Source organism: Pyrgilauda ruficollis, unplaced genomic scaffold (genome assembly GCF_017590135.1).
Source record: "Pyrgilauda ruficollis isolate IOZ18807 unplaced genomic scaffold, ASM1759013v1 scaffold170, whole genome shotgun sequence".
Classification (NCBI taxonomy): domain Eukaryota; kingdom Metazoa; phylum Chordata; class Aves; order Passeriformes; family Passeridae; genus Pyrgilauda; species Pyrgilauda ruficollis.
The window spans coordinates 59,271-84,886 of NW_024515876.1; the positions used below are offsets into that span (position 1 = coordinate 59,271).

General features: G+C 45.3%; 1 protein-coding gene across 1 annotated transcript in view; it reads right to left on the reverse strand.

Annotated features, from left to right (window-relative positions):
• Positions 1 to 1,131: 1,131 nt before the first annotated feature.
• The window catches only part of LOXHD1 (lipoxygenase homology PLAT domains 1), a 121,674-nt gene continuing 97,189 nt past the window's right edge, over positions 1,132 to 25,616 (reverse strand). Inside the window, exons 33-38 of the mRNA XM_041464129.1 lie at positions 25,272 to 25,449; positions 19,204 to 19,389; positions 7,455 to 7,625; positions 6,171 to 6,309; positions 4,535 to 4,696; positions 1,132 to 1,612 (exon numbers count right to left, since the gene is read on the reverse strand). Of these exons, the coding sequence (XP_041320063.1) occupies positions 1,132 to 1,612; positions 4,535 to 4,696; positions 6,171 to 6,309; positions 7,455 to 7,625; positions 19,204 to 19,389; positions 25,272 to 25,449 (1,317 nt within the window). The remainder of the gene's footprint in view (positions 1,613 to 4,534; positions 4,697 to 6,170; positions 6,310 to 7,454; positions 7,626 to 19,203; positions 19,390 to 25,271; positions 25,450 to 25,616) is intronic.

Here is a 25,616-nt window from a genome sequence, read left to right on the forward strand (position 1 = left end):
GTTTAAAACCAGCTTCTGGGAGAGGGGTTGTCCTCTCCAGGGTGGGCCAGGAGGAAGGCCATCATGTTGTTTCCTTTTTCCTTTTTCCTCCTAAGGATGGATTTTCCCCCACTTTTTCCTCCTAAGGGGATGTCCTGCTGTTTTGCACCCTAGAGAGAGAGACAAGGGTCCAGAAGCAATGATTTATGAACAGATTTTCTTGTTGGTACCTGTAGAGATGTGAGTGCCTGGGAAGAGCTTATTGACAGGCGCACTGGCCCTTACTGCCTCTGGGAAATCCCTTCTCAGCCACAGAAAAAGACAAAACAGCAATCCTTATTAAAGGGGAAAAAAATGTTAAAATGAATGGCAGTTGCTCTGAAATGGAGCTGGTATTCAGGCCATGTAGGGTATGATTACCCTGAGTCAGCTTTGAATATAGTTAGCACAGCTTCCTTGCTGTGGAATTGATTATCTGGAAGGTCTTTTGCACTGGCAGCTGTAACCATAGATCTCAGCTCTTGGCAGAGTTGTAGGAATTCAGGGAGCAAAGTCTGCCCTGGGGGGGGGGAAAGCTCACAGGTTTGAAAACATCACACAGATCCCACTGCTTGAGACCTGGCTGGGTGGATGCAGATGCTCCCCAAACTCCCCATGGAACGTCCTACTGTGCCTTCTGTTTTTTGATGTGGTGCCTTCTGGAGATGTCCATATCTGTGTATGGCCAGAAGTGGGAAAAAACTGGGATCTCCAAGCTCAATTTTCTTAAATAAAAGTGTCTCAATTCTCTTACCATGTATGCTTATCTAAGAGTGGAGCCTCTCAGTGGAGTAGGTCAGTGGGTTTTCTCAGCCCTGTTCAAGGCATAGCACTGAAAGCAGAAACATCTGAGTGGGTAAAGGACAGTTTATATCTCTGCTGGTTGTAGCTTTTAATCATAAGTAAGCAATAAATGTATTTATTTAACTAACAGTTTTATGTGCAACTTTAAAAAAAAAAGCAACTTTACTTTTACAAAATATTAACCCAGGAAGAACATCTTGCTACTAAAAATCTCTCAATACAAAAGGCAGTGTATTAAAAAGTAAAAGGCAATATAAAACAGTATAATGAGAAAAAAAAATATGCATACTGAAGGGACCACAACCCTCCTCAGTACCTAGGAAAAAGGTCCCTACAGATTAACCCATCCCCCCTGTTCTCATCCAGCCACTTCCCACAGGGAAATATGGTGGTGACACCAGTGGCCGAGTTGGTGATCTCCACCCGCTCCACCAGCCAGCCCGGAGCCAGCCCGCTGTTGTCGTGCTCAATCCGCACCTTCTTCAGCTCCCCCATGTCCAGCGTTTCCAGGTAAAACCTGTTGGTTTTGCCTCGCTCGAAGAGGTTCCTGAACTTCTGCTTCAGCGCGCGCCTCCCCGAGTCCCCGTTCAGGCCGTAGATGGTGATGAACACGTTGGCGTCGGTGCCCGCGCCCTTCTCGAAGCCTGTCACCACGATGGTCTCGTATTTGACTGGCACCAAGCTCCGGGCCTTGCTGGCGAAGCTCTCGGTGACCTTGGCACACTCGAAGACTTTGTAGTCCCGCCGCTTGTAGCGCAGAGGGATTTTCGCGTTGCACCTGAAGAAGTACCTGCCGCGGGGAGTAGCGGGCAGGTCAGTGGCATGGACGGCCGATTTGTGGGGCAGATGTGAGGGAATTGTGGAATTGTTTGCGTTGAAAAAGCCTTCTGGGATCATTGAGTCAAAGTGCTACCCCACCCCAGCACTGCCCAGCCCACCACTGCCCCATGATCCCAAAGTGCCACATCCACATGGCTTTTAAACCCCTCCGGGGATGGGGACACCAACACTGCCCTGAGCAGCTGTGCCAGGGCTGGACAGCTCCTTGGATGAATAAATTTTCCGTAATATCCAATCTCACCTTCCCCTGACACGTCTTGAGGCCGTTCCCTCTCCTCCTGTCCCTGTTCCCTGGGAGCAGAGCCCGACCCCCCGGCTGTCCCCTCCTGGCAGGAGCTGTGCAGAGCCACAAGGTCCCCCCTGAGCCTCCTTTTCTCCAGGCTCAGCCCCTTCCCAGCTCCCTCAGCCTCTCCTGGGGCTCCAGCCCCGTTCCCTGCCCTGGACACGCTCCAGCCCCTCAGTGTCTCTCTTGTCCTGAGGGCCCAGAGCTGTCCCAGCCCTGGAGGTGCCTCAGCAGGGCCAGCACAGGGGACGGGCCCTCTCCACGTGTGCCACGTTGTTGGTACACACATGGAGCCAGCAAGTTAGGGAGTGTGCATTCTACTAAATTGCCCAATATTAATGCTGTTTCAGCATTTTCCCCTCTATGTATCAGAACTTGAATATTTCTCTAGAAGGAGAGGCAAAATGGAACTTTGTAAATGGCAAAATATGACCTCTCCCCACACAGCTACAGACACACTGCACGGGGAAGGATCTGTGGGGGTCTTGTCACCTCTTCAGCCTGTGCAATGGCATGACCAATTCCACACCCACCAAGGCAGGACAAGCAGTCAGACCCAGAGCTAAAGCAAGAAAAAGGCATAAAAGAAAGAACTGGGAAAGATGGAGGAGGTTTAAATCTTCCCTTTCCTTTCTAGATCACCCGTCTCATCCTTAGCAGGGAACAAAAAAAGTGGGAAGACAGGAATGATAGGTACCAGATGCCAACAGCCCCTGTCTCTGCAGTGCTGTCTCTGGTGATGTGCGGGGAACACCGAGCACATCCATAAATTGCCTCGTAGCTGGCACGCAGCCAGGGGCTGGAGCACTCTGCTTTTAATGATGTATTTCGTTTCCAGTGATGCAGATCAGTTCCAAATGAGCTTCTCCCCCTTCCCCGACCTTCACTGAACTGCAGCAGGTCCTCCTGAATGGAGTGTGGCTGGATTGCAGTGCGTGTGTAAAATAAACACCTGGAGGAAGGGTTACTGTGACTCCAGCTGTATGGTGTTTCTTTATCACTTCCTATACTCTTGGCATTTTCTGCAGCCAAAGCAAAGCACTTATTCCCTGGAAAGAAGCTTTGTAAATTCCAGGGGGAACAAAATTTTAGGCTTAGGGGGAAAAAACCTGTATGAGAGTGTGATGGACAGGATGCCCAGTGCTGTAGATTGATTTCCTCAGCTGTGTAATATCTCGTGGTCTGGAAGTAAAATGGTGCATGCCAATCTTCACAAGGGGAAAAAAGAAAAAATTACCTTTGTAGCCCTGGAATATGCAAGAAAAATCTTTGAATACTATCTTTTTACATACTAAGAAAGGAAAAAGCCTGATGTAATCCAAAACTATTTCTGCAACAGTCTGGAACTCTTTAAATTTGGTCTTTGGCTTGTCTGGATAGGTTTTTTGATATTTGGGATGGGTAATACCTTAAGTGAGAGCTTGTTCTCATGGTGCAAACTCTCCAGTTGCTTGTGTGCACAGCAAACACCACTGTAAAGTGCTGCATCTGTAGAGCTGGAGCCCTGCTCCAGTGCAGGGACAGACTGCAGGCTTTACCCGTGCCTTCTGGCTGCCCTCTTTAATTTAAAACAATCTTTAAAAAGTGGGATTTCATGAGAAAATCTTTGGGCCCTCCACAGCACAGTGTCCCAGCAGTTTCAGCATGCTCCCAATGAGTTCAATGCACGGATCTGATTGCACAGCTGGACTTAGAGGGTTCCAGGCTTTTCCCCACCAGGAGAAAAGAGCATGTTTTAGTATGCAATTGACTGAGTTTTCATTCAGCAAATATTATTAAGGCTCTTCAGTTGGCTGATTAATTTGCTAGGAGAGACTCTTAGCTTCTAAAAAAAAAAAACCACTACTTCAAGGATTTCTTCTTAAACACTCAATTGTCTCAGCTGGAACAAACTCCTCATAGTTAAATCCTTTAGCAGCAATGGAAATGTCGTGGAGAAGAGAAGAAATCCACAATTAATGTCATGGATTGTTTTACTGAAGTGCAGTTTGTTCTGCAAATGGGTGATCTCCTCTGTTCCTGCCACAGTCCCTGTGGAATCTGCTCCCCTTCCAAAGATGGGACTCAGATCAAAATGTGCATGACCTGACCATGCTCAGGGCTCTTCAGGTATGCTTGAACTGCATGACTGCAACCTTTCCAATCATGTGTGACTTTTTGGATCAGACCAAAAGCATCTCTTATCCAAACTGGTCTGAATCAGAGGCTCAGTCTTTGTTTTACTCTTGTTTCCAGGAAATCTTTCACAAGACTTAAAGACCAGTTTGTGCAGAGTATCCTACAATTGAATTTCAGCCGCTCTGATTATTTTCCATAAGGTGAGACACCAATTCATCCTGGCTGTGAGGTTCACCCCAGCCAACTTGTTTATAAAGTTACCTGCACATGCAAATACCCTCTCTAACAATTCAGAAACTGTGCAGGCAAGTCAGACAAGGACATTCTGGACCCAACACACCAAACTACATAACAGAAAACAAGACTTTCTGTTATTCCCTAGGCCTGAAATGCTTCAGCAGGATGTGTGCAGGCTGCTCAGCTCCCCCATGTCCTCCCAGGACAGCTCCTTGCAGATGAGAAAGCACTTACTTGTTGCAAAGCTCCATCTCTGTCACAATAATCTCCTGGACGTGCCAGAAGACATCAGCTTTTGCAGATGACTTCTTCCCATCTTTTGGGCAGTGACCAACACAGATGGCTGCAATATCACCAACATTCTTTGAAGAAAACTGGAATGTGTCAGTTGCTCCCCTACAGGAAACAGGGAGCAGTTTCAGCATCCTGGAGGCTGCCAGTGACTTGCCTCATATGGACATTAAGTAATTTGCACATGGCTATGGAAGATAGAAGATAAGCCTTCATTTACAGTCATTTGATTTAACCTACAATCATTCAACACAATGTATAATTTCCATATTTAAATTTAGTATTTTCTCTGATTAGGGGTGACACTTTAAATTGTTGCCACTAGGACTTTCTAGGATAAACTTGAGCTGTTCCACATACAAAATCAATTTGCCTCATTATAGATAAAGCTAAAGAATGACTAATTTCCCCTCCAGCACTTATTCATTCATTCTTGACAGATACTGTATCTGTTACACATCTACCCACCATAGCTGTTTTAAATTTGCTAGTTGAGCCACCCTTCCTGAAGCTCAAATTGGAAATAGCTCAGAGAAACAATTAAATCACAGAATCTCAGAATGTTTTGGGTTGGAAAGAACCCTAAAGATCATCTAATTCCAAACCCCTGCTATGGGCAGGCCTGATAGGTTTCTGACAAAGTGTTGACTGGATTCCTGTTGTGTTCCTTGAGTATCTGTTGGGTTAATTTCCTTGGACTGGCCCTTGGTCCCTCCAAGGACAGGCTGTGCCTAATGGAGAGTGGTGTCTAACTCCCCCATAGGCACCCTCAGCTTAAGAAGTTCCTCCTGATCTTTCATATTTCATGTCATGTCTCAGTCAGTCATATTGTGTTCCACATAAGCCAGAATTTCACCTTCCTTTACCAGAAAAAAACCTTCCCTCCCTGCAAAGCAGCAGAACATCCGCAGTGCCCGTGAGTTTGGCGAGGTCCCTGTTTCCAAAGGGTGTTCCCTGTCCTTAAAATAGCAGAAAACCCTGCTCACACCTGGAGCACTTTGGTCCCACGTGGGAGAAGGAACACGCCCCCTGTTCCATGGATGTGCCTCCAGCAGGAGGCTGATTCCTGCCTTTCCTCACACGACAGTGATCTTGCAGCCTGACCCCCCAGATCCGTCTGCAAAGCCAGATCTGAGCAGCTCTGACAACATCTAGCCTCCAACTATTATTACTTTCTCTCTGATTCCCACTCCCAGTGAGATGCTGTAAAAGGAACTAAAACCACCTCCAGCTTCCCTCTGCTCCTCCCAGCTCAAAAACCACACAGCTTCCCTGGGGGTTTGCCAGGAGCCTCTTTGTATGTACAGATACAAAAGGACACACACACACACATGCAAAATCTACATTTCCTTTTGCCAAATACCTTTTTCTTGCTGTTCTAAAACCTGCTCTGTGGCTGCCCACCAGAAACTCATTTGATATCTTCCCTGTAATCCAAGTGGGAAGCTATCAAGCTTTTTGGAAGGGGGATGAGAAGCGGCATGGCACAAACACAGCTCCCTATGGCAAGAAGAGGTGGCATTTTTGGAGGACACACAACGGGTGGGGAGCTCCTCTGGCCCACCATCCTGCTTACTACCTTTCAAATCTCCTTTTCTTGGAAGAGTTTTCCATGAGGAATTCCTTTGAGCGGCCCATCTTCCCTTCCAGGATGATCCAGATGTTTTCCTTCGTGTCTGCATCCTCTCTGTCACTGGTTACTGTGACAATCTCATAGGCTTCAAAGCATAATTAACACACACGTTAAGCAGAAAAGGAGGAGCAGATGGCCTGCAAGATCTCTTCATTTTCCTGTCACTTTGCTTAAAAACCCCTTTCCTAATATTTATCACAGCCCACAAGACAGCAAGCATTTGCAAAATAAGGGTGGAAACACACTGAAATCTGTGGGACTTTTGACTTCTAAGTGGTTTGGGATAGAATACATGAAAAATACGAGTCCTGTTCAATTGGGTAGCAAGAATAGACTGAGTTATTCTTAGAATCATACAATATTCTGTGTTGGAGGGACCCACAAGGATGATTGCGGTCCCTCTTGAACAAGCTGTGTCCAGCTCCATGCTGTGCTAAGCACTTAATCTGAAACACAGCCTGAATCTTCCATATTTTCTTTTCTTTCTTTTTGTTTTCTTTCTTTTTTTTTTTTTTTTTTAATTGTGCCACTGTTCCTATCTGAGTGAGGGTGTCCATGCACCCAACAGGATGTGCTCAGATGCTGTGGTGGCTATAAGTACCTAGAATGGCCCTCACCAGGCTGATTTTTTTCAGGGGCAGAGCATAATCACGGTGAAGTAATGTGATTATTGTCTCCCCAGGATTCTCCTGAAGAAGAGCACTGGTGCAGTAGCTCTTGAGATGGACTCTGTATATCCTCAGTGTGGTTAAGTAACTCTTGTTGGCTGAGTCACCCACCACATCAGACAGCAGTGTAATTACCTTGAGCCCAGAGGGATTACCCATGGCTGTGGGCTGTTAAGCTCAGCTTTATGTTCAGCTTAAGCTCATAGCCCAGAACCAGTTAAGGAGGAAGCTGGAGCAATGTTACTTACCAAGCTTTAAGGACTGAACTTATTTTCCACCTCAAAGGCTCAAGCACTTTGCTTCTAATGAGATCATATCCATGTGTTCTCATGGCTTACTGATGGACTGAACCACTGCAGATGGGTCCCTCTTCGGTTTCAACCCAGAATGAGATCTTTTTTTTCCTCAGAAATCCTGTTTAATTTCTTTCTTATCCCAGAACTGCACTATTGAACTGAAGTGTACATGAAATAACCTCTAAAGCCTGCATAGCTTGCAGGAGATGTGGTCCTATGACCTCTGAGGTCCCTCAGGAAATGGCACAAGAGCACTCCAAACTCACCAGTCCGTTCCTTCAGTTCCAGGATGTCGTTGTTGGCACAGGCCAGCTCCCTGATGAGCTGCCCATCGTCCTCCCCTTTAGCCAGCCAGCGATCACACTGGAAACGAAATGTCTTGTCCATAGCAGAGTCCATCACGTCAATATATTCCAAGTGCCAGCCTGGGGCAATTCCTGGTAAAACAACAGAAATAAAAAAGGTCTGAATGTTTGCACATGGGAGGGGAGGTACCTTTCCTTTGTAGTTCCACATTGTTTCTATAAATGGTGGAATCAAGGAATGGTTCAGGTTGGAAGGGACCTTTGAAGGTCAGTGCTCCTGCCACGGGCAGGGACACCTTCTACTGTCCCAGGCTGGTCCAAGCCCTGTCCAAACTGGCCTTGGACACTTCCAGGCATGGGGCAGCCATGGCTTTTCTGGGTAATCTGTGCCAGAGCCTCCCCACCCTCATTGTATAAAATGTTTTCCTTTATATATCTAATCTAAATTGACTCTCTTCTAGTTTTGAACCAACCCCACTTCCCTGTTGCAGCAGGCCCTGCTATAATGTTTGTCCCCATCTTTTTTATAAGCACTAAGGCAGGGGACCTCTCCTCTTCGGATTTGAAGTCAGAATGTTAAGTACAACTTCCTCCTTTAGCCCTGCCAGCCAGCAAGGAAACTTCCCATCCTTGCCAAGGAATGAGGGCAAATTAATGAGTGCTGGGACTGGATGTAAAAACAGGATGGAGTAAAGTGATGGATGTTCCAGCATGGATGACCAAATCACTTTACATTTCCCTTGGGGCCTTCTGAGAAGCCACAGCACCTTTTTAGCTTGCTACTTGGTTTGCTCGGTTTGTTTTTTTCCCCACTGGAAAAGCAACTTGAAGATGAAGAAAACAGCATTTGAGAATGTTTTCCTGATTTTTTTTGTTAAAATCTCAGGAACACTTGTTGACCTCAGTGGGGACAGGAGGTTCTGACAGTTTTGCTTTCAAGTCCTGCTATTAGTCAGACAAAAAAATGTTGTGTTCATGATGAGACATATCTGCTCACTTATTATGTACATCCTGGAGAGATTAAACAGCTCTTGCTCTTCCAGGAATTCAGTGCTGTGTGCCTATTTCCTATGTTTGCAAAAATTAATCCTCATTTTCTCTGAATAGAAAATGATGGCACATTTTTTGAGTTATGTCAACAAGTTGCCCTTCTCCTGAGGACTGTGAGCCCCACACCATGTGCTGGCAGCTCTTTACCAGCCTCACAGCCATTGCTCTTTTGTACTTTGGCTTCCTGAGCCTTCTCCAAGTTAGGAGATTAAACTGTGAGCTATGCAGCACAGACCTCAACCAACACCACTATTCACCCCTTAAATTTCAGGGGCACAGAACTGCAAAGTCATTGTGCCTGGAAGGTTCATCTGTAGAACATCTTTCTTAGGGCAAACTCAGCTGAAGCAGGTTCCTCAGGGCCAGATGTGGCCAGATTTTTAATATCTCCAAGGATGGAGATTCTACAACCTCTCTGGGTGGCCTGTGCCAGAGTCTGATTACCCAGACTTACCCAGGGGGGAAGCTTTCTTTTGTTATTTTAAATGGAATTTCCTATATTTCAGTTTGAGCCCATTCATCCTTGTCCTGTCACTGGACACGTGAGAAGAGTTTGGTTCCATCTGCTTTAATTTTACAGGTTGCCCAGAGCAGCTGTGGCTGCCCCTAGATCCCTGGAAATGTCCAAGGCCAGGTTGGACAGGGCTTGGAGAAGCCTGGGGTAGTGGCAGGTGTCCCTGCCCATGGCAGGGAATTGGAACACAATTGTCTTTAAGGTCTCTTTCAACCAAAACCATTCTGTGATTCTACAATTCTGTTAAATTTTCCAGGGCTCCCACAGTGATTTAACTGGAGCAACTTGCTCTTTGGAAATTTATTCTACACATGTTGGCAGTGTCAGCTGTTAATCTTTTGGTAGGATCTTTTCCATTTAAGTTCAATGAACATCTCTGCAGGATATTCAGGAGGCTGCTCTGCTTCCATCAAAACTTTACATTGTGACAACAGTACAGTATGAAAGAACGAAAACATGCCTTCCTTCTGCAGTCAGAGATGTCAGTGCCTGCAGACCAGGATGGAATAAATTGTTGATCTCAGCCTGGCTGCCAGCAGCAAGCAGGATGATGGGGTCAGGGTCAGTGCTAAGCAGCAGTACCAGAAATAAGACTGGGTGAGGTGCACATGCCCTCCTCCCTCCTCTCCAGCCTGGTGCCAGCAGCCACACTCACCAAAAAGCTGCAACAAATTCCTGCTCTTTTATCAGAGGCAGAGATGGGACAGACCTGAGTTTCCTGCAGATGTTGGAGCTGAGGACAAAGCCAGCTCCTCCCCACAAAGATGCTTTTATCAGCTCTGGGCTATTTAAAGAGCAAGTGCTGAGCTCTGTCAGGGATCAGCACTGAAAAGCAAATGCCAACAGGGTGTCCCTTACAGCACAGGGATACATAAATCAAGGAGCTGGATAGACAATCCTAGAAAAATGGTACAACTTCCCCTAAACATCCTCCTGTCTGATTTAAAGAAAGAATATTTCTCTTCCCTCTCAGAGAGTGAAGAATTTGTCTTCTCTCATTTTCATTCCTGATTGTTAGTGACTTAAATTAGATTATGAGACCTGTATTTGGATCCCTAAATACTTTTCATTTCTAGGAGAAATAGCTCACTCCAGGTGAAAGCTGTACTAGATATGTCCACAGCAGCATATCTCCCCACCCTGTCCATGTCCCATGGTGCCAGGAATGTTGTCACATCAAGGGTTTCAATGCCACAGCATTAAGCACCATTTAAAAGCTAATGTGGAAATGGAAGGGTTGGGTCATGTCTGAAAAGTGCATCCTGCTCTACCAGAAAAGGTGTTATTTTTCTTTTGTTTCAGATTGGGAAAGTATTTATAAAATTCTGTTTTGCATTGGTATGGGAAAGAAAATGGAAAGGCCAGTGATGCACAGAGTCTAAATCTGAGACTTTGCTGGACTGGCTCTCTGTGCTGGGCATCACGTCAGCAGAAGGAGAACAAATCATGTTTGCAGGTCGACTTTCCAGGTCATGAAATCCTGGTTTCAGGCTATTATCCTGTTTACCCCTTGTGTTCCTCTGTGACTTTTGCAATGGGCTCAGAGATTCTACAGCACCTAAGCAATGACAGGAAAGGAAACTCCTACCCCAGAGTCACCAAATCCACAGCCCGAGCTGGTTTATAGAGCAGCATAAGCAAAAGAGGAAGGGGAGGCAGAAAGGTGATGTGAATATAGGAGTGTTAAAGGACCTTCCCAAATCCTGACCGCTGCTCACACAGCCTGGCTGCAAGGAGAAAGTGAAGGATCACTGCAGGAATGGCCCCATCAGCCTTTCCCCTGGACACTGTCCCTGATTCTGATCCACAGAGCCAGAGCTGCTCCATCACTCAGCTTTGTGTGATTGCAGAAAAGCCAGAGCAGACCTGCTTGTGTCCTGTTGGCACCTCAAGCAACAGCACCAGGAAAACAATAAAACAAGGGCTCAGGAAAACATCATCTGCAAATTTCTGCCCTGACCTCAGTACAAACCAGGACCACTACATTTGCCTCCATTAATGCTTTGGGGCAGAAGGGAAGAAATAGCACATATCTGAGTAGTTCCTGCCCGATTATTCATCCCTTGGTCTTTAAAATAATTTGGCGAGCACTGTGCCTTTGTGAAAGGTCCCCTACACCAAAACAAGTGTTCAACATTTGCAACAAAAGGTATTTCACCCCAGGCCTCGTTTTGCTGCCATTGAAATCCCCAGCAACAAACCTGCCTTAATAAAACCCATGGCAGTGCCACATAGGCTCCTTAATGGTCTGCAGCTGGAAGTGACATTTTCAATAGCATGCAAAACATTTCAAATGTAATTAGAGGAAGAGAAGAGCTTTGGGGAAAAAAGAATCACTTTGCTTGCTTGACTCTGTATAATTTAGTGTGATCTAGGGAAATGTATTCTGTTCCCCAAATGTCCTTATCCAAAAGAGCAGTTATTTATCTCATTTATCGTCTTTCCTAAAAGGATCCCAGCTGGCCATTGGGGGATTCTGGGCAAGGACCACCTGAAAGGCCCTCACAGGACCTTCTTTCCTTTTCCCCAGGTGATGCTGGAAGTCTGTGCTTTCCTGACATTGGACAGGTTGGATTGTAAGCTCCTTGTCATCTGTTTCTGAAGTGATTAGCACAATTGAGCCTGACTGTAGAAGCGTAGATGAAACACAGATAATGACATTACTGCTTCATTTAACTAAAACCCCAGCCTGCAGCACCAGAAGATTTCTTTGCTTCTCTCAGGAACAGCCACGACTTGCCTGTACTCACCCCTAGAATATTAAGCCATTCTGACACCTGCAGAAACGTGGGAGGATGGGAGAAAAAAATGGGGTGAAACAAGTGTGGTGGGTTCACTGCTCACCAGGCTCCTGGTCCCTGACCTTGCTTTAGTGAACATTAACTATTCCTTGCAAATAAAGACCTGGTGGGATCAAATCTGCTGTCAGAGCCACGTCCATGCTTGGACACACACACATCCATGGAAGTCTCCACTTTTCCCAGCCATATTCATTGGCTATCTTCTCTATCCCTTAACTTTCTGTAGCAATATCTCTTCTGTTTGGTTTTGGAAGCAGCTGATGTCTGATCAAGGATAATAGTAGTCATTACTGGTGCTTATGTTTCCACAGGAGTAAAAAATCCCTCCTGCTAGGGACATTGACTGCTCAAGGGCCAGTGAAGAATTGCTGCTGCCAAGCCATTCACAGCCACCAACCAGCACTCCTCAGCCCCTTAACTGCATTTTTTATTTATTTATATTTAAAAATTTTTATGTTTTCTGAAACATGAAGTAACGACCATAGCACAGACAGCTCATCAGCCTTGCACCCTCTGACATTTTTTGTCCCCTGCCTGGTTAGGTGAGCATTCATCCCTAAAGCCCACCTTATGAGGCATTACCCAGAAAGTGGTGGGAGTTTTGATAGCAGCTTCAAATTGCTAGAAATGGGGTGTTAATTGTGAGGTGTTAAAATCATGTCATCTAGCTGTGCACCAGTACATCTCAAAACACTCTACGAAGGTGAATAATTTTTATCCCTAATTTACATAATTGAAAATGAGGTACAGGGATGCGATTTACGCAAGGTCATTCAGCAAGCCAGTGGCAGAATAAAAATAGATCCATTTTGTTGTATACCTCTCCTTTAGGATCATGTTGGTTCACACCACAACATTTCTCGTCAGGGCAGACAGGCAATGCAAAAAAACCTCTCACAATCTTTGAGAAAGCAGAAGATTAACACTTGGGATAGTTTTAGAAAGTAGGTGTCCTGCGCCCCCTCTCCTCTGTTCTCTCTGCAACTTGTTCAGAGTTCAGGATTTGACTCAGGTTGAAACCACCCATAAATTACCCTCAGACACACCCCACTCCTCCAGCCCTCACATCTTACAGATGAACTACTCCTGTGCAAAAACACTTAACAACTCAGACTGGAGATGGAACAATTTCTCAGATTTTATTCTTGTGATTGAAGGAAATTTCGTATTTTATAGAGGGATACTTGAAGCAAAAGCTTTTAACAAGGATGCAGGATAATGTGTCCCCAAGAGGAGCAAAGGAGGCCTGTAGAAAAGAGAAGCTTTTAGAGAAATGATAATTCTAAGGCTACATCTGTCCTTTTGGGCTCTTTCTGAAAGGTTCCGCAATTCACAAGATTGGAAAGAAATGAATGCACAAGGTCAACACCAAAGTCTCCGTGTTCTCTGTGGGTCTGCTATTTTAATTCCTTACATCTTTTTCTTCTGCTTCATGTCACTTCTGAACTGTGATACCTTGGCAGTATCTCTTGGTTAAGCTGTAACACCTGTATCACACCTTTCACAGAATCATGGAATGGTTTGGGATGGACTGGAGATTAAAACTCATCCCATTCCATCCCTGCCGTGGGCAGGGACACCTTCCACTATCTAAGGTTGCTCCAAGCCCTGTCCAGGCTGGCCTTTGACACTTCCATGGGTGAGGCAGCCAGAGTTCCTCTGTGCCAGGGCCTCATAATCCTCACAGGGGTGAAATCCTTATCTTTCTGACAACACCGTTGGGCGAAAAACTCTGGCCTTGAAGAGAGAGGAAGGTGCAAGGCAAATGAGAGAGGGCTCCGTGGGTCAGTGCTGGGATCTCCCAGTGTGCTGGGACTGACCCCCAGGCCAGGTTTGGACAATTTGAAGGACTAATCAGCCATGGCACAGTTGCTGGCATGCTGCAGGTCTGTAGATTGCACCCCCACTTGGTCCCAGTCTGAGTTGTAGAATTCCATGCACGCAGAAAGATGTGCAGGAGTTGGCACTGTCTTCCTCTGTACAGAGCCACCAACAAAACAGGGAGTGTGATGGGCTCTCCTCTCCTTGGGCAGTTTTACACATCTATTTCTCGTCCTCTCACTTTTTATTTAAAGCAGAAACTCTTCAACAATTCTGCCCTGAGGATCAGCAGAGTTTATGAGGCAACAGTCCAGAGCTGAGAGGGAAGGTTTAGAAAAGCCCTTCTTGGGCCTGATAGCTGAGTAAATCCTTACAAAGGGCTAAAAAAAGACAGTTCTTGAGGTTTTTAAAAAATGATTTATGGTCTACAAGTGCCCCAGAGGTTTGGAATCATGTCTATGAATTGCAGAAACAGACCTCTGGAATGGCTGTGTGTTATGAGTTCAAGGCCTGGGCAATTTAACATCTGAGTCAAGACACTGCTCTTGGAAAAGGTAGTTCCTTCAGGGAAAGGAAAGGAAAACCAAGGGTATATAAACTGTTTTGACTTGAGTCCAAATCAAAAAGGGAATAAGATACTTTCTCTTTTGGAAGAGCCACCCAAAAGGAGTCAATGGGGCAGCTAGGCTATTTAAAACTCTGCTAGACAATGTCAGAGCAGTTGGTGAATTGAGAGAAAGGCCTGTTAAGGCAAAGAAGAAGTTTGGCTCCATAACCTTGGTATTTACTTTTGTCTTTGCTCCCACAACACAGAAAAGTCTGGTTTATCCATAATTAGACTCTTCCTGGCTCCCCTTGGTTGATGGCAACTGAGATAATCAAGAATCTGAAATTAATTGCTTTAGACAGACTGCTTATCACCTGGGTTCAAATCTACTCAGGCAGATGAGGGAACTAAGTCCAGATTTCCCATACCTCCATGTTTCATGGAGAAAAAGGCAGCAGCAATCCAAACCCAACCAAACAAACAAGCACCCAAAAAACCCCACCACATAAAAAAGCAGCAAAACCAACCTTTTTCTAGGTAAATGATTCAGTTACTGAGATACTGAGAAAGTTTCAGTCATTCTTCCAGAATGGTGATTTAGTCCTTATTGCATACTTAAAAAAAAAAAAAATTAAAAAATTGAGGCCTATATTTAGAAAGCCAGCATTTCTACAGACCTACAGATACTGATCTTGCATAAATGTAGAAGTAAATGAACTGAGATATGAGAAAATACATAGTGCCTATCTGAGATCAGGAGATGGGGAGTCTGGAAGTGATTAAATTTGCTCAGGGAGTCTAAATATATTAGGTTGAACATCAGTATCTCAAAGTAAACAGGGACAAGATAAAAAGACATGGAGCAAAATTAAAACTAAATTTCATTCACATCACTTTGCTGTTACCAGAATCTCACTGGTGAGCTCTAAACATCTAAAAAAATCAGGAACAAGTTCCTTGAAATTGCGGTTGTGAAGTCTTTAAACTGCCTGTTTTCAAATGAGCAACAACTTCCTCCCTAATCCTTTTTACTGAAGTTAGAGAAATTAGATGGGGGCTTCATTTCTCCTTTATGTCTCATACAGAGATGTCACTCAGCAGTTTTTGTGGGGGAAATGGCATTTAAAAGCATTAAAGTGGGACCATAAAACTGGTGTGCCTTTCCAGAGGATGAAAACATGGTGCTTGCAATTTAAAGACCTCCTGATAGGCCTGCCATGGCAATTACTGTCTCTTCAACTCTGAACACCCCACTGCAGTCAAATTTCAGTGAAAGGGTAAACAAATGTGGGATGAGAACTGGGAGCAAAGCCACTGCAGCAAAGCTGCACCAAGGGAGAAGGATGCTGAGCTGTGGTGCATGGCACAGTGAACACAATGGGCAAGGCATTTAAATGTATTTTATCCTGAAATACAGGCAGGCCATTGGCATCTTGACATGACAAGGAAAAGGAAGGCTTTGGATGGTTAGCATTTCCCCTAACTAACCTTGATGGGGCATCTAATGTGGTTGTTTTCATTGGCCCCAAATATCAGAAGGACGTGGAGCTGCTGCAGCCAGTGCAGAGGAGGCACGGAGATGCTGCCAGGGCTGGAGCCCCTCTGCTCTGGAGCCAGCCTGGCCCAGCTGGGGCTGTTCCCCTGCACAAGAGAAGGCTCCAGGGACACCTCAGAGCCCCTGCCAGGGCCTCCAGGGGCTCCAGGAGAGCTGCACAGGGACTGGGGACAAGGCCTGCAGGGACAGCACACAGGCAATGGCTGCCACTGCCACAGGGCAGGCACAGATTTTGGGATCTTGGGCAGGAATTGCTGGCTGGCAGGGTGGGCAGGCCTTGGCACAGGGTGTCCAGAGCAGCTGTGGCTGCCCCTGGATCCCTGGCAGTGCCCAAGGTGAGGCTGGATGGGGCTTGGAGCAGCCTGGGATAGTGGAAGTTGTTGTCCCTGCCCACGGCAGGGTGTGGAATGAAATGATCTTTAAGGTCTCTTCCATCCCAAACCATTCTGTGATTCTGTGCTTGAGAGCGGTAATTTAGAAGATCAGGAAAAGAGCACCAAGCATGCTCCAGGTATTCAAGACTCGAGGAGCAATGGGGTAGACCAGTGTGAGGCCAAGCCTTCCACAGGCCATTGGTAGAGAACCATTTAGTCCAAACAAGCCAGAAAAGAGGTAGAGAAAGAATGATCAACATCTGAATCCTCAGAGTAGCGGTAAATAAAAACACATTTTTATTTAATACCCAAAGTCCCTCACACATCTGACAAAAAACATACTTGACCCCTGACCCTGCTACTCATTTAAAAGAAATAGAGCCAGGAATTTCTAGGCAGTGCCACAGCCAATTTATATAAATTATATGTAGGGATCGGGCATATATTCAAAGGATAGCTATATCCTGGATCTCAGCAGTAATAAATACTCTACCCACCCAACAAACTCTCATGCTGAATTGTGTGAAGCTTTAGATAGGAGATGCCTTTCACATGACTAATGCAGGAACAATGTAGACAACATATGTTATGATTTAAACAACAGTTTTCCTTCTTTCTGTGGGGAAAAGCAAGAACATTTTTGCTGAACAAAACCTGAGCATGATGTTTATCCAAGGCTTAAATTAACCTTGCTGTCAGACAGGTCTGGTAAGGACTAGTATTTATAAGTGGAAACCAGTGTTATGAGGAAATAAAGAAAGAGAATATGAGGCTGCCATGTATATTTATATACATATTTTAGGTTCTAGACACCCAGCTTAGTATTTTAACTGACTTGTGGTGGTTATCGGGGTACAAGTTTTTAGCCCAGAGCAAATTTAAACTAATTGAGCCTATTTACTGCTTAGCCTAAGGCTAAACTCTGTTACCTGCCTTTGCCACCAAGCAGCTGCAATTACCAACTTGTGTCAGCAGCATCATCAGAGCACTGAGAAGGTGAACCGTGATCATGAAGGAACTTGTGCAAGAAGGAAAAGGCAACAAAGCCCTCCTGGATTAACAGGATTATCTCGTCACACAGCAGGCAACAGACTCGTGGGACTCACTGCCTCAGGATGTGTGGGTGCAAATGTCTCCTGGAGGGCCTGGGGAAGACCTTGGATGAGAAAATTCACTGGAAATTATTTAATGGACAAAAATGATATCCAGTTCAGGAAATGCCCTGAGCTATTCATCATGCAAAATGAAGAGGATTGTGAAAGGATTACACACGCTCGTTCAGCCTGTCCTCCTCCTCAAGCAGACAGTGATGCTGCTGTTAGAAAGAGCTGCTCAGACCCTTGATTTGATCCAGTTCCCACCTTCCTGCATCCCAGTCTGTCCATGTGCCTGAGCCCTAAGGACCAGCTCTGCTCTGGTGGGTGAATTTCATCCTGTTAGCACAGCCAGTCACCAGGGAGACATGATGCCGCTTGGGGAAAAAGTTCTTTTAGCACACATTTCAGCTGGTAGGTTTGAAAGAAAATCTGCAAGTCCATGTTGATTTCTTGGTGCTATCAGAAGGATGTCTGAACCACTCTTGGAACAACAAAAAAGCCTGTTTATTGCGCTAAAACTCTCATTCAATAGCCCTTTCCATATCTACATCTAAACTGCAGATCTAAGGAATTAGTGTTTTGGCAAAGTAATCAGGTGAAAGCAGCTCCCTTACTGCATTCAGCACCAGCTACATAACACAATATTATAGAGTTTAATCAACTAAATTGTGCTGTGTTGTGGGAGTGATAAATATGAGCTCAGAGCTTGCAGTGTCTGGGAATAAACAATCATGTTAGGTGGATGTATCTCCCATATTTCACTGCAGACAGAGGCTACCATTAGATGTGTTTTTTCTCCCTCTCAAAGACTTTCCAATGGGAAAGTCTAATCCAGAGATAGCATCTTTTATTACTAGAGCATGACATGCAGCCTTCCCCATCTGCCACAACTTGGAGTAGCTGAGAGGATGGTGGCCAGGTCACATCAATACTGGCATGAAACCCATCCCAGCCATAAACCAGCTGCCTCAGTACAACCAGGTAATGATCAGGTGGTCCCTTTGCCATCCCTCCCCAGACTGTGACAAATATTGCTGCTGAACAGCTTTGCTAATAGTGGCTCAGGTGTGAGCCTGTGTGAGCTGTGGAGCTTCACCTTTGGGCTGCAGCAAGGGCTGGCCAACAGTGAGCAAGCCATTGCTAATGCAGTATAATCTCTTTTGCATGAAGATGGATGGGATGGGATGGGATGGGATGGGATGGGATGGGATGGGATGGGATGGGATGGGATGGGATGGGATGGGATGTCACCACAGCAGTGTTAGTGATGCATTTGTTACAAGATCCCACTTGGCGCCTGAATGGCAACACAAATGACTATGACAGTCGTACTGAGCTCTGCTCTGCTGTTTGTGACACCAGTCAGGGTGTCCAGCAGCAGGGAAGTGTCAGAGCCTCTCTCAGCAGCATGCTGCGTGCTCACTGGCTGATGCAATGATCTTAATAAAGCCAGACACAGATCTTTATTTCTTTCTTCTGAGGCTCACTGTGTTATGCCAGGCTGCATTTCCCTGTGTGTCAGTGTCAGGCTGGGAACATTAAATTGCTTTGGGAGCACCATGCTGGCTTGTGTGAGAGGTGTGGATGGAGCCAGTGTGTTGGGACAACAGGCTGGGTGGCTTTGCTCTGTGGGAGACATGTCCAGTGCTGCAGAGGTGGCTGTAAGCTCAGGCTGAAGCTGGGGACCTGCTGCAGCAGATGCTGCACCAGTAGCCAGGGAGAGGGTCACCCTGAAGGGGTATGTCCAGACAGGGGAGCTGGGACACCAGCCCCTGGATCTAGGTAAAATCCTGGTAAAAATTAAAATTAAAAAATCAATCTGGGTAAAATTACCCAGGTGATTTTCCCAACCTGAAGCAGAGCTGGGGACTCTGCCTTCAGCCTTGTGTCTGTGTGTTTCCTCGAGACAGAACATCCCAAACTCTCCCACCGCCCCTGCCACAGCCCTGACCTTTGTTGTCATGCCAGATCCGCACTTTGCAGAGGTCTCCCAGGCTCAGCATTTCAGAGAAGCTGAATTCATCCATCTGGTTCCTCTCAAACTTGTTAGACTTGTTGGACTCCTTCAGAGGCAGGGTGCCACTGTCCCCGTACTCCCCAAACAGGATCAAGGACACGTTGGCGTCGGTGCCTGCTCCTGGAAGGAGAGAGCAGAGAAAAATGCCATGGGTTACCCTGCCAGCTTGGGCTGACCCCCAACCCCCAGCTGCATGGAGAGGCAGCAAAAGTGGCTGGAAGAGGCTGCAGGGGTGCTCTTCTTTCTCTGGATTTGTGCAGGATCCTGCAGGGAGGACAATCAGCTCTCCCAGTCCATTCCACAAATACAGCTGAATGCTTTGCCCTGGCACTTGAGGTGCAGTGACTGTGGTAGTGGCAGTGCAGTGGGAAGCAGAAATTTCTGTTCCTGATGGAGGACTGCCCATCACAACACTCTGCAGGGGATGTCAGGGTAATAACTCCCATTATTCCAAGGTAGCTTGGGAAGTAAAGTGGCTTACCCACAGAATCCAGCAATCCACTGAGGAGTGTTAAAGAGCATACTTTATAACTTTTCTAGCCACAAAGTGGTGTCCTGGGCTTCCCACTGAAGCACAGTCCCTTTTCAGCACTCAGTCATTCCCTCCTGCAGTCCCACAACCTTCTCCAAGCAATTGTGGCACTCAGGATCCTTCAGCTGGGGTCTGCCTCCTCCTGCTCTCGCTGTGTTTGATGGTACAGGGATTTCAGAGCTACGCACAGATCATCAGCCCAGCCCCTGTGGCATCTCATGGCCCACTTCACAACAGATCTTCCTTCTATATTGCTCTTTTTCAAAATATTGACCACGCAGCAGTTAATGGAAAATGTTCCAGTTTCTCATGCAACAGTTTGCCCTACCACCTTCCACCTTCTTATTAGATATATGCTAGGAAATTAAAAAATTTCCAAGATGATCTTTATTACCTGACATTGAGCATCATTTGTCCTTTACTGTCCATATTTTGCCAAAGAAAACAGCCATGCTGTTTTCCTGACTTTTGGGGAGTTCAAGACCAAACCACCACCTGCAGTGACCTTACATTTTAGCTGCTAGTGTTACGTTTTCACCAGGCACTATCTATAGTTCCACCAAAATGATTGCATTTTAATTTTGACATTGTAATATAAAAGCAGATTCACGGAGAGAAGTAAGATCACACATGGGCAGACAGTCATTGCTGTGTCAGAACCAGGGCCCTTAAATTTTGGAAAACCAGACCGTCAAGCCCAAATCTGCCTTACAAAGAAGCTCAGCATCTGCTGCCCTCGTTTGGATAGCCCAGCTTTGAAAGTCTAACCTCCTGCCAGGGCCTTTCTTACACAAGAGTATCACAAATCCACTTTGAGCCACATAGACAGTATTTCCCACAGCTCCATTCAAATGCAGAGACAAAGTTAGGGGGACTGTAAAGTTCTGGAGAAAGGTCCTACTTCTGCAGGATTATGACTTGAATACAGAAGTTAGGAAGAAATCATATTTTTCCAGTCCTGTTCTTATGGCAGGACTGGAAAAAAATGCTAGAAGAAAAAGAGGAGAAAAAGAATCATACAGACGAAAGGCAAAGCAACATGTGTCCATGTGAGAAGCTGCCCATGTTAAATTGGGGTTAATTTTCAACAGTTCCCTGGGAAGGGTTTAAGTAGGAAGAGAAAGCATCAGGGATCCAGGCAGTTCATCTGGCAGTACTTTTTATGACCCCAAAGCTTGCTGAGGTGAGGAACAAAGCAAACTGAAGTCCCTTTCCTTGCAAGGAGCAGGCTCCTAATTAATGCCAGGTCTCAAAAAGCACAGAACCAACTGTTTCTTAGCAAAACCATCCCTGCAGGAAGAAGCTTATGAAGGTCTCATGCTGTGACATTTCCCTCACAAGCAATTAGCAGGAGATGGGAAAGTAAAAAACAGAAATGTTAAATCAATGTACATTTCACTTATTTGGGTCTTGATTTTTTTTTGCTGTTGTTGTTGTTGTTGTTGCCAGTTCCAGGAAACTGTCAGGCACATTTAGGAACTGTAAAAAACTTGACAAATGAAGAGATGAAGGTACTGTGGTTGCACCAGCCCTAACTGGTGATTAACGCAATAGCTCATGGATTGATTCTGGGATCTGCAGAACTGAGCTGGACTTCATCATCAGCGCCCTAAACAACGGCAGAGCGTTTCCTCAGCAGGTTTCCAGCTAAGGGTAGATTTGTGTGAGTGACTGACATGCTGAAGGCCAGAATTCCAGCCCAGATGGGCCTTGAGAAACCTGAGGTCTGGGCAAGGAGAAATCCCATGGAATCCAGCAAGGAGAAACGCAAAGTCCTCTGTCTGGGTTGGAAGAAACCTTGACGTGCTGGGAAGCTGAAGATGTCCCGAAGTTTACAGCAGTACCCTTCATATTCTGTTTGGATCCAAGCTAGCAGGAACTTTCCAGAACTCGGCGCAAAGCACCAGTTTGAATTCCTGGGTTTTGTCAAGACCCTGGGAAGAGCTTGGAGGGTGGATGCTAAGAGCAGCAAGAGCTGGGACACAACACTGCGAGGAGCAGCCCTGAGGGGAGCTGGGGCAGGCAAGGGCCCCGTGTGCAGGCACAGGGGTGATGATGACAGGGCCATGTACTGTGTCACACCATACCCTCTGGGGTTTCCTGCTGTCAGGATGACCCAAGAGCCCCTTTTTCCCAGCCTGCTGGCCCAAGAAAGAGTCGGGATTCTTTGGCTCTTGTTCACAATGTTGTTTATTATCTATTATCTAAAATATTTTTTCTCAGACCCGCAGAGGTCTGACCTGCAGGTCTGTCAAGGGCACACTCCCTGCCCCTGGGCTGGTGTTGTCTTTTTATACTAAAATCTACATGTAATCTACATGTACTTTATTTACAATTACTTTCCAATACCTATCACCTTGTTAGACAGTCTACTTCTACTCTAAACTGTTCTAAATGTGCCACCATCACCAAGAAGATGCAGGCTAGAAAGAAGAAAGAAGAAGGACAGGGAATGCCCAAATTCCTCCATCTTGGGCCTCCAAACCCCCATTCTAAAAATTCCAAAATTGTACTTTTCACCCTGTGCAGTATTATGCTACTTAAACTTTTGTGACTTGTAATTCTTCCTACAAAGTTGGTAATTTGCTCCATGGGTCAAAATCAAAGTCACAGGTACCTTTGGCTGCATGCCAGGGTTTCAGAGCTCCCTGCCAGGGGCTTGTGCCTTCCAGGACAGTCAGAGAGACGTCCTGGGTTCCAACAGTACCCCAAAAAGCCAAAGCCACAGGTTGTTGGGGATGCTCAGGCTGTGAATGAGGAAAAATCAAGTTTTCTAGGAATATGGTGCAGGTCTGGGTGCAGATGCCTGAGGAGGTGGTGGCATCATCACTGTTCCTGGAGTTGTCCAGTGTTTGGCTGGGCACCCTTAGCTGGCAAAGTCCTCTGAGCAGTAAAATGGGTGAAATAACCTCCAGAGGACCCTTTAAACAGAAATCTCTATGATTATATGGTTCCTACTGAGCAGATGCTTCATTTTTAAACAAACTCCGGGCTTGAGTCACAGCATTCTGAGGCCAAAGAATGTCTTTCTTTTTACATAAAAAAGACCTATGTAAGGCACTACGAGCTGACACCAACTGTCCTAAATTATGTAATTTGTAGGCTGGAACTGAGTTGACAACATCCTAATTAATTTTATAACAGCAGAGATAAGAACCTTCTGTTTCATTAATGCTTGGAAAATGAGAAAGCAGTATTTATTCACTCTCCATCTTTATTGCATTAACATGTATATGATGCCTGCATAGAGAAATTAAAAATTAACCAGCCGAAAGACATTTTTGTGCCTCAGAAAGAGCCATCAGGTGGTCTGCCTCTATTGCACCTGTGTCCATGGGTCCTGCCTTGAAGAAAATCAGACTGTGCTTTACATTTGAGATCAAAACCTTAGTTTTAACCAAAGATTGCCCATCTGCCTTGGGAGGTGTTTGCCCTAACAACCTTCTCTTATCTATGTGCAATCTGAGAGTCATCTGAGGTACTGCTGGTGGTGGAAAAGAGGTGATTTGAGCTTTTCAGGAGCAGAGCTGTTCCCTGTTGCAAACCCTGTAGGTTAAATTTTCACTGGGGCAGAGTGGTGACTTTGCAGAAAACAAACTGTAACTTAAAGGTTTCCTTGAGGAAAATGTAAAACAGTACTGTTGCTAAACATGTGTGTGTGGTGGAGAGGAAATAGCTTATGCTTTCCAGTTTGCTGCAGAATCTTCTTTGTGGGATTAATTTTCCCTAACTTTAGCCATCTAACCTAATTTAATAATGAAATCTCTGTCTGAATCTAATGAAGAAAAACTCAAGAGTCAGAGACCCTCAGGAGAGTTATCCAGACCACTGATGAAGACTTCTCTCCCAGATGAATTGACCAGAGACAGTCTAGACTAGCAGGAACTAAAACTAGAAATATATATATTTTTTTTCTTTTGGTGACTCTTATGAGCTTTAAAGTTGAAAACCATTGCAAAGAAAAACTTTATACCTAGAAAAAAACACATTTGATTCCAGCCCTTGTGCAGTGTGGCTGCTCCTTGTCAATGTCAGTGTGGCAGGAGATGATATAACACATTTAAACATCACCAAGGATAAAATGTCTTTTTTCCTGAATTGGTCCAACCAGGAGTAATTGCGGAATACATAATGATCAAAAGGGGAGATGGTTCATGACTTGCACCTGCTTTAGATAAGCTGGATGAAGTTCAGCATTATGTCAGTGAGCTGTGTGATCTAATCACAAACACACTCTCTGAAACCTCTCTGTAATCTGCTCTTTCCTACTGGTTGTCGCTGTTCATAATGAAATAAAACGTTTCTTCATTAATACCTGCCATCCTTCATCCAGTGGGAAGGGCAGATCTGTCTGCTGCTGCTGTCATTTTCTGCTCTCCTCTCACTTCTATTTCCATCACCTTTGTGAGTTAGGGCTGGTTTTCACAAAAAAGGTCACAGAAAGATCTACCATTATATTAGATGGATGGCCAGATACATAAACAAATCTTCCTCTCTCTCTCTCTCTCTCTCTTTTGTGTTTTGTATTTCACTACATGTTTTTCAGACTAGCAACTGGCAGAGAAGATAGATAAGAAGTGGTGAGGTGGCACGAAGACGCTCTGCCAGAGAAATTTTGATATTCTTAGATCAAACCTTAGAAGCTGCATAAATTACTGCTGATAAAACCAGGGGGGAAAAAATGCCACAAAACAACAAAGGAATAAAGAAAAGATATTTAGAGGTCAGCCGTTGGTTATGTGCACTGGTGTGACAGAATCTCACTAGAGCAAGACACCTTTGAAACAGGGTGTCTTCAAGACAATGTCTGGCTTGCCCCATCTTGGCATTATTCGCTTAGATTTCATCCAGCAGCCTGACAAATTTTCCCATGAAAAGAGGCAGTGATCCCAGGAAGTTACACTGAAACCCCATTTCTTGGCTCTGGAAGTTCTTTCTGTATACTCTGTTCCACCTCTTCTATCTGGTGTGCATTTAGGAATGGTTTTTTTTCACAGCCTGAGATAAATGGTCTTAAAACAGTTTGGAAAGGTGGGTGAATTATTGCTGCCTGCTTTAGGCAAGGCAGACAGTGCTGACTGAAAACCTGAAGCACACCAGCTCTGACCCTAAATGGATGGACCTGACCAAAAAAGAAAAACGTGGCTGCTGACCTCTGCAGCTTGGCCTGGTAATAGTTTCTGTAGGGGTGTCTTCAGAGGAATCAAAGGACAGTCAGACCTGGGCCTTGTGTCTAAATATGTTATTCCCAGAGCTCAGATGAGAATGAGTCTCTCAGACACTGCCACAGTGAACAGCCAGCCAAAATGACTGTATTCCAGCTAAACAATGTTTTTTCAAATGTAATTTCAAATGAAGCAATGTGGTTTGTTGTTTTTTGTTTTTTGTTTTTTTTTTTTTTTCTTTTTTTCCATTGTTAAAAAACAAACTTCATACTAGAAAACTCATAAAATATCCAGCGAGGACCAACCTCCGATGTCACTGGTTTTAACCTGAAGAGTGTATGTGGTGTCCTCCATCATCTGCTCGTCGTTTATGACAGCTGGCATCTCACACACCAGGCTTCCCGTGGCATTTCTCAGCTTGGACAGCCAATCCCCATAGGTAAATGTGGCCACTTCTTGGTTAGTCAGGTTCCTCAGAGTGATCTGTGAAGAGCCAAAATGGGAGGAAGAAACTTACCATTTGAATGAGGGCAAATGTTAAATTTATAAAATGCATGATGTGACAGGACGTGGGGAGAGCTTGGCCATAGCTCCAGAGCCCACAATGAACTCTTCTGGGATAAATGGAGTTCCTTTCTATGGACAATATC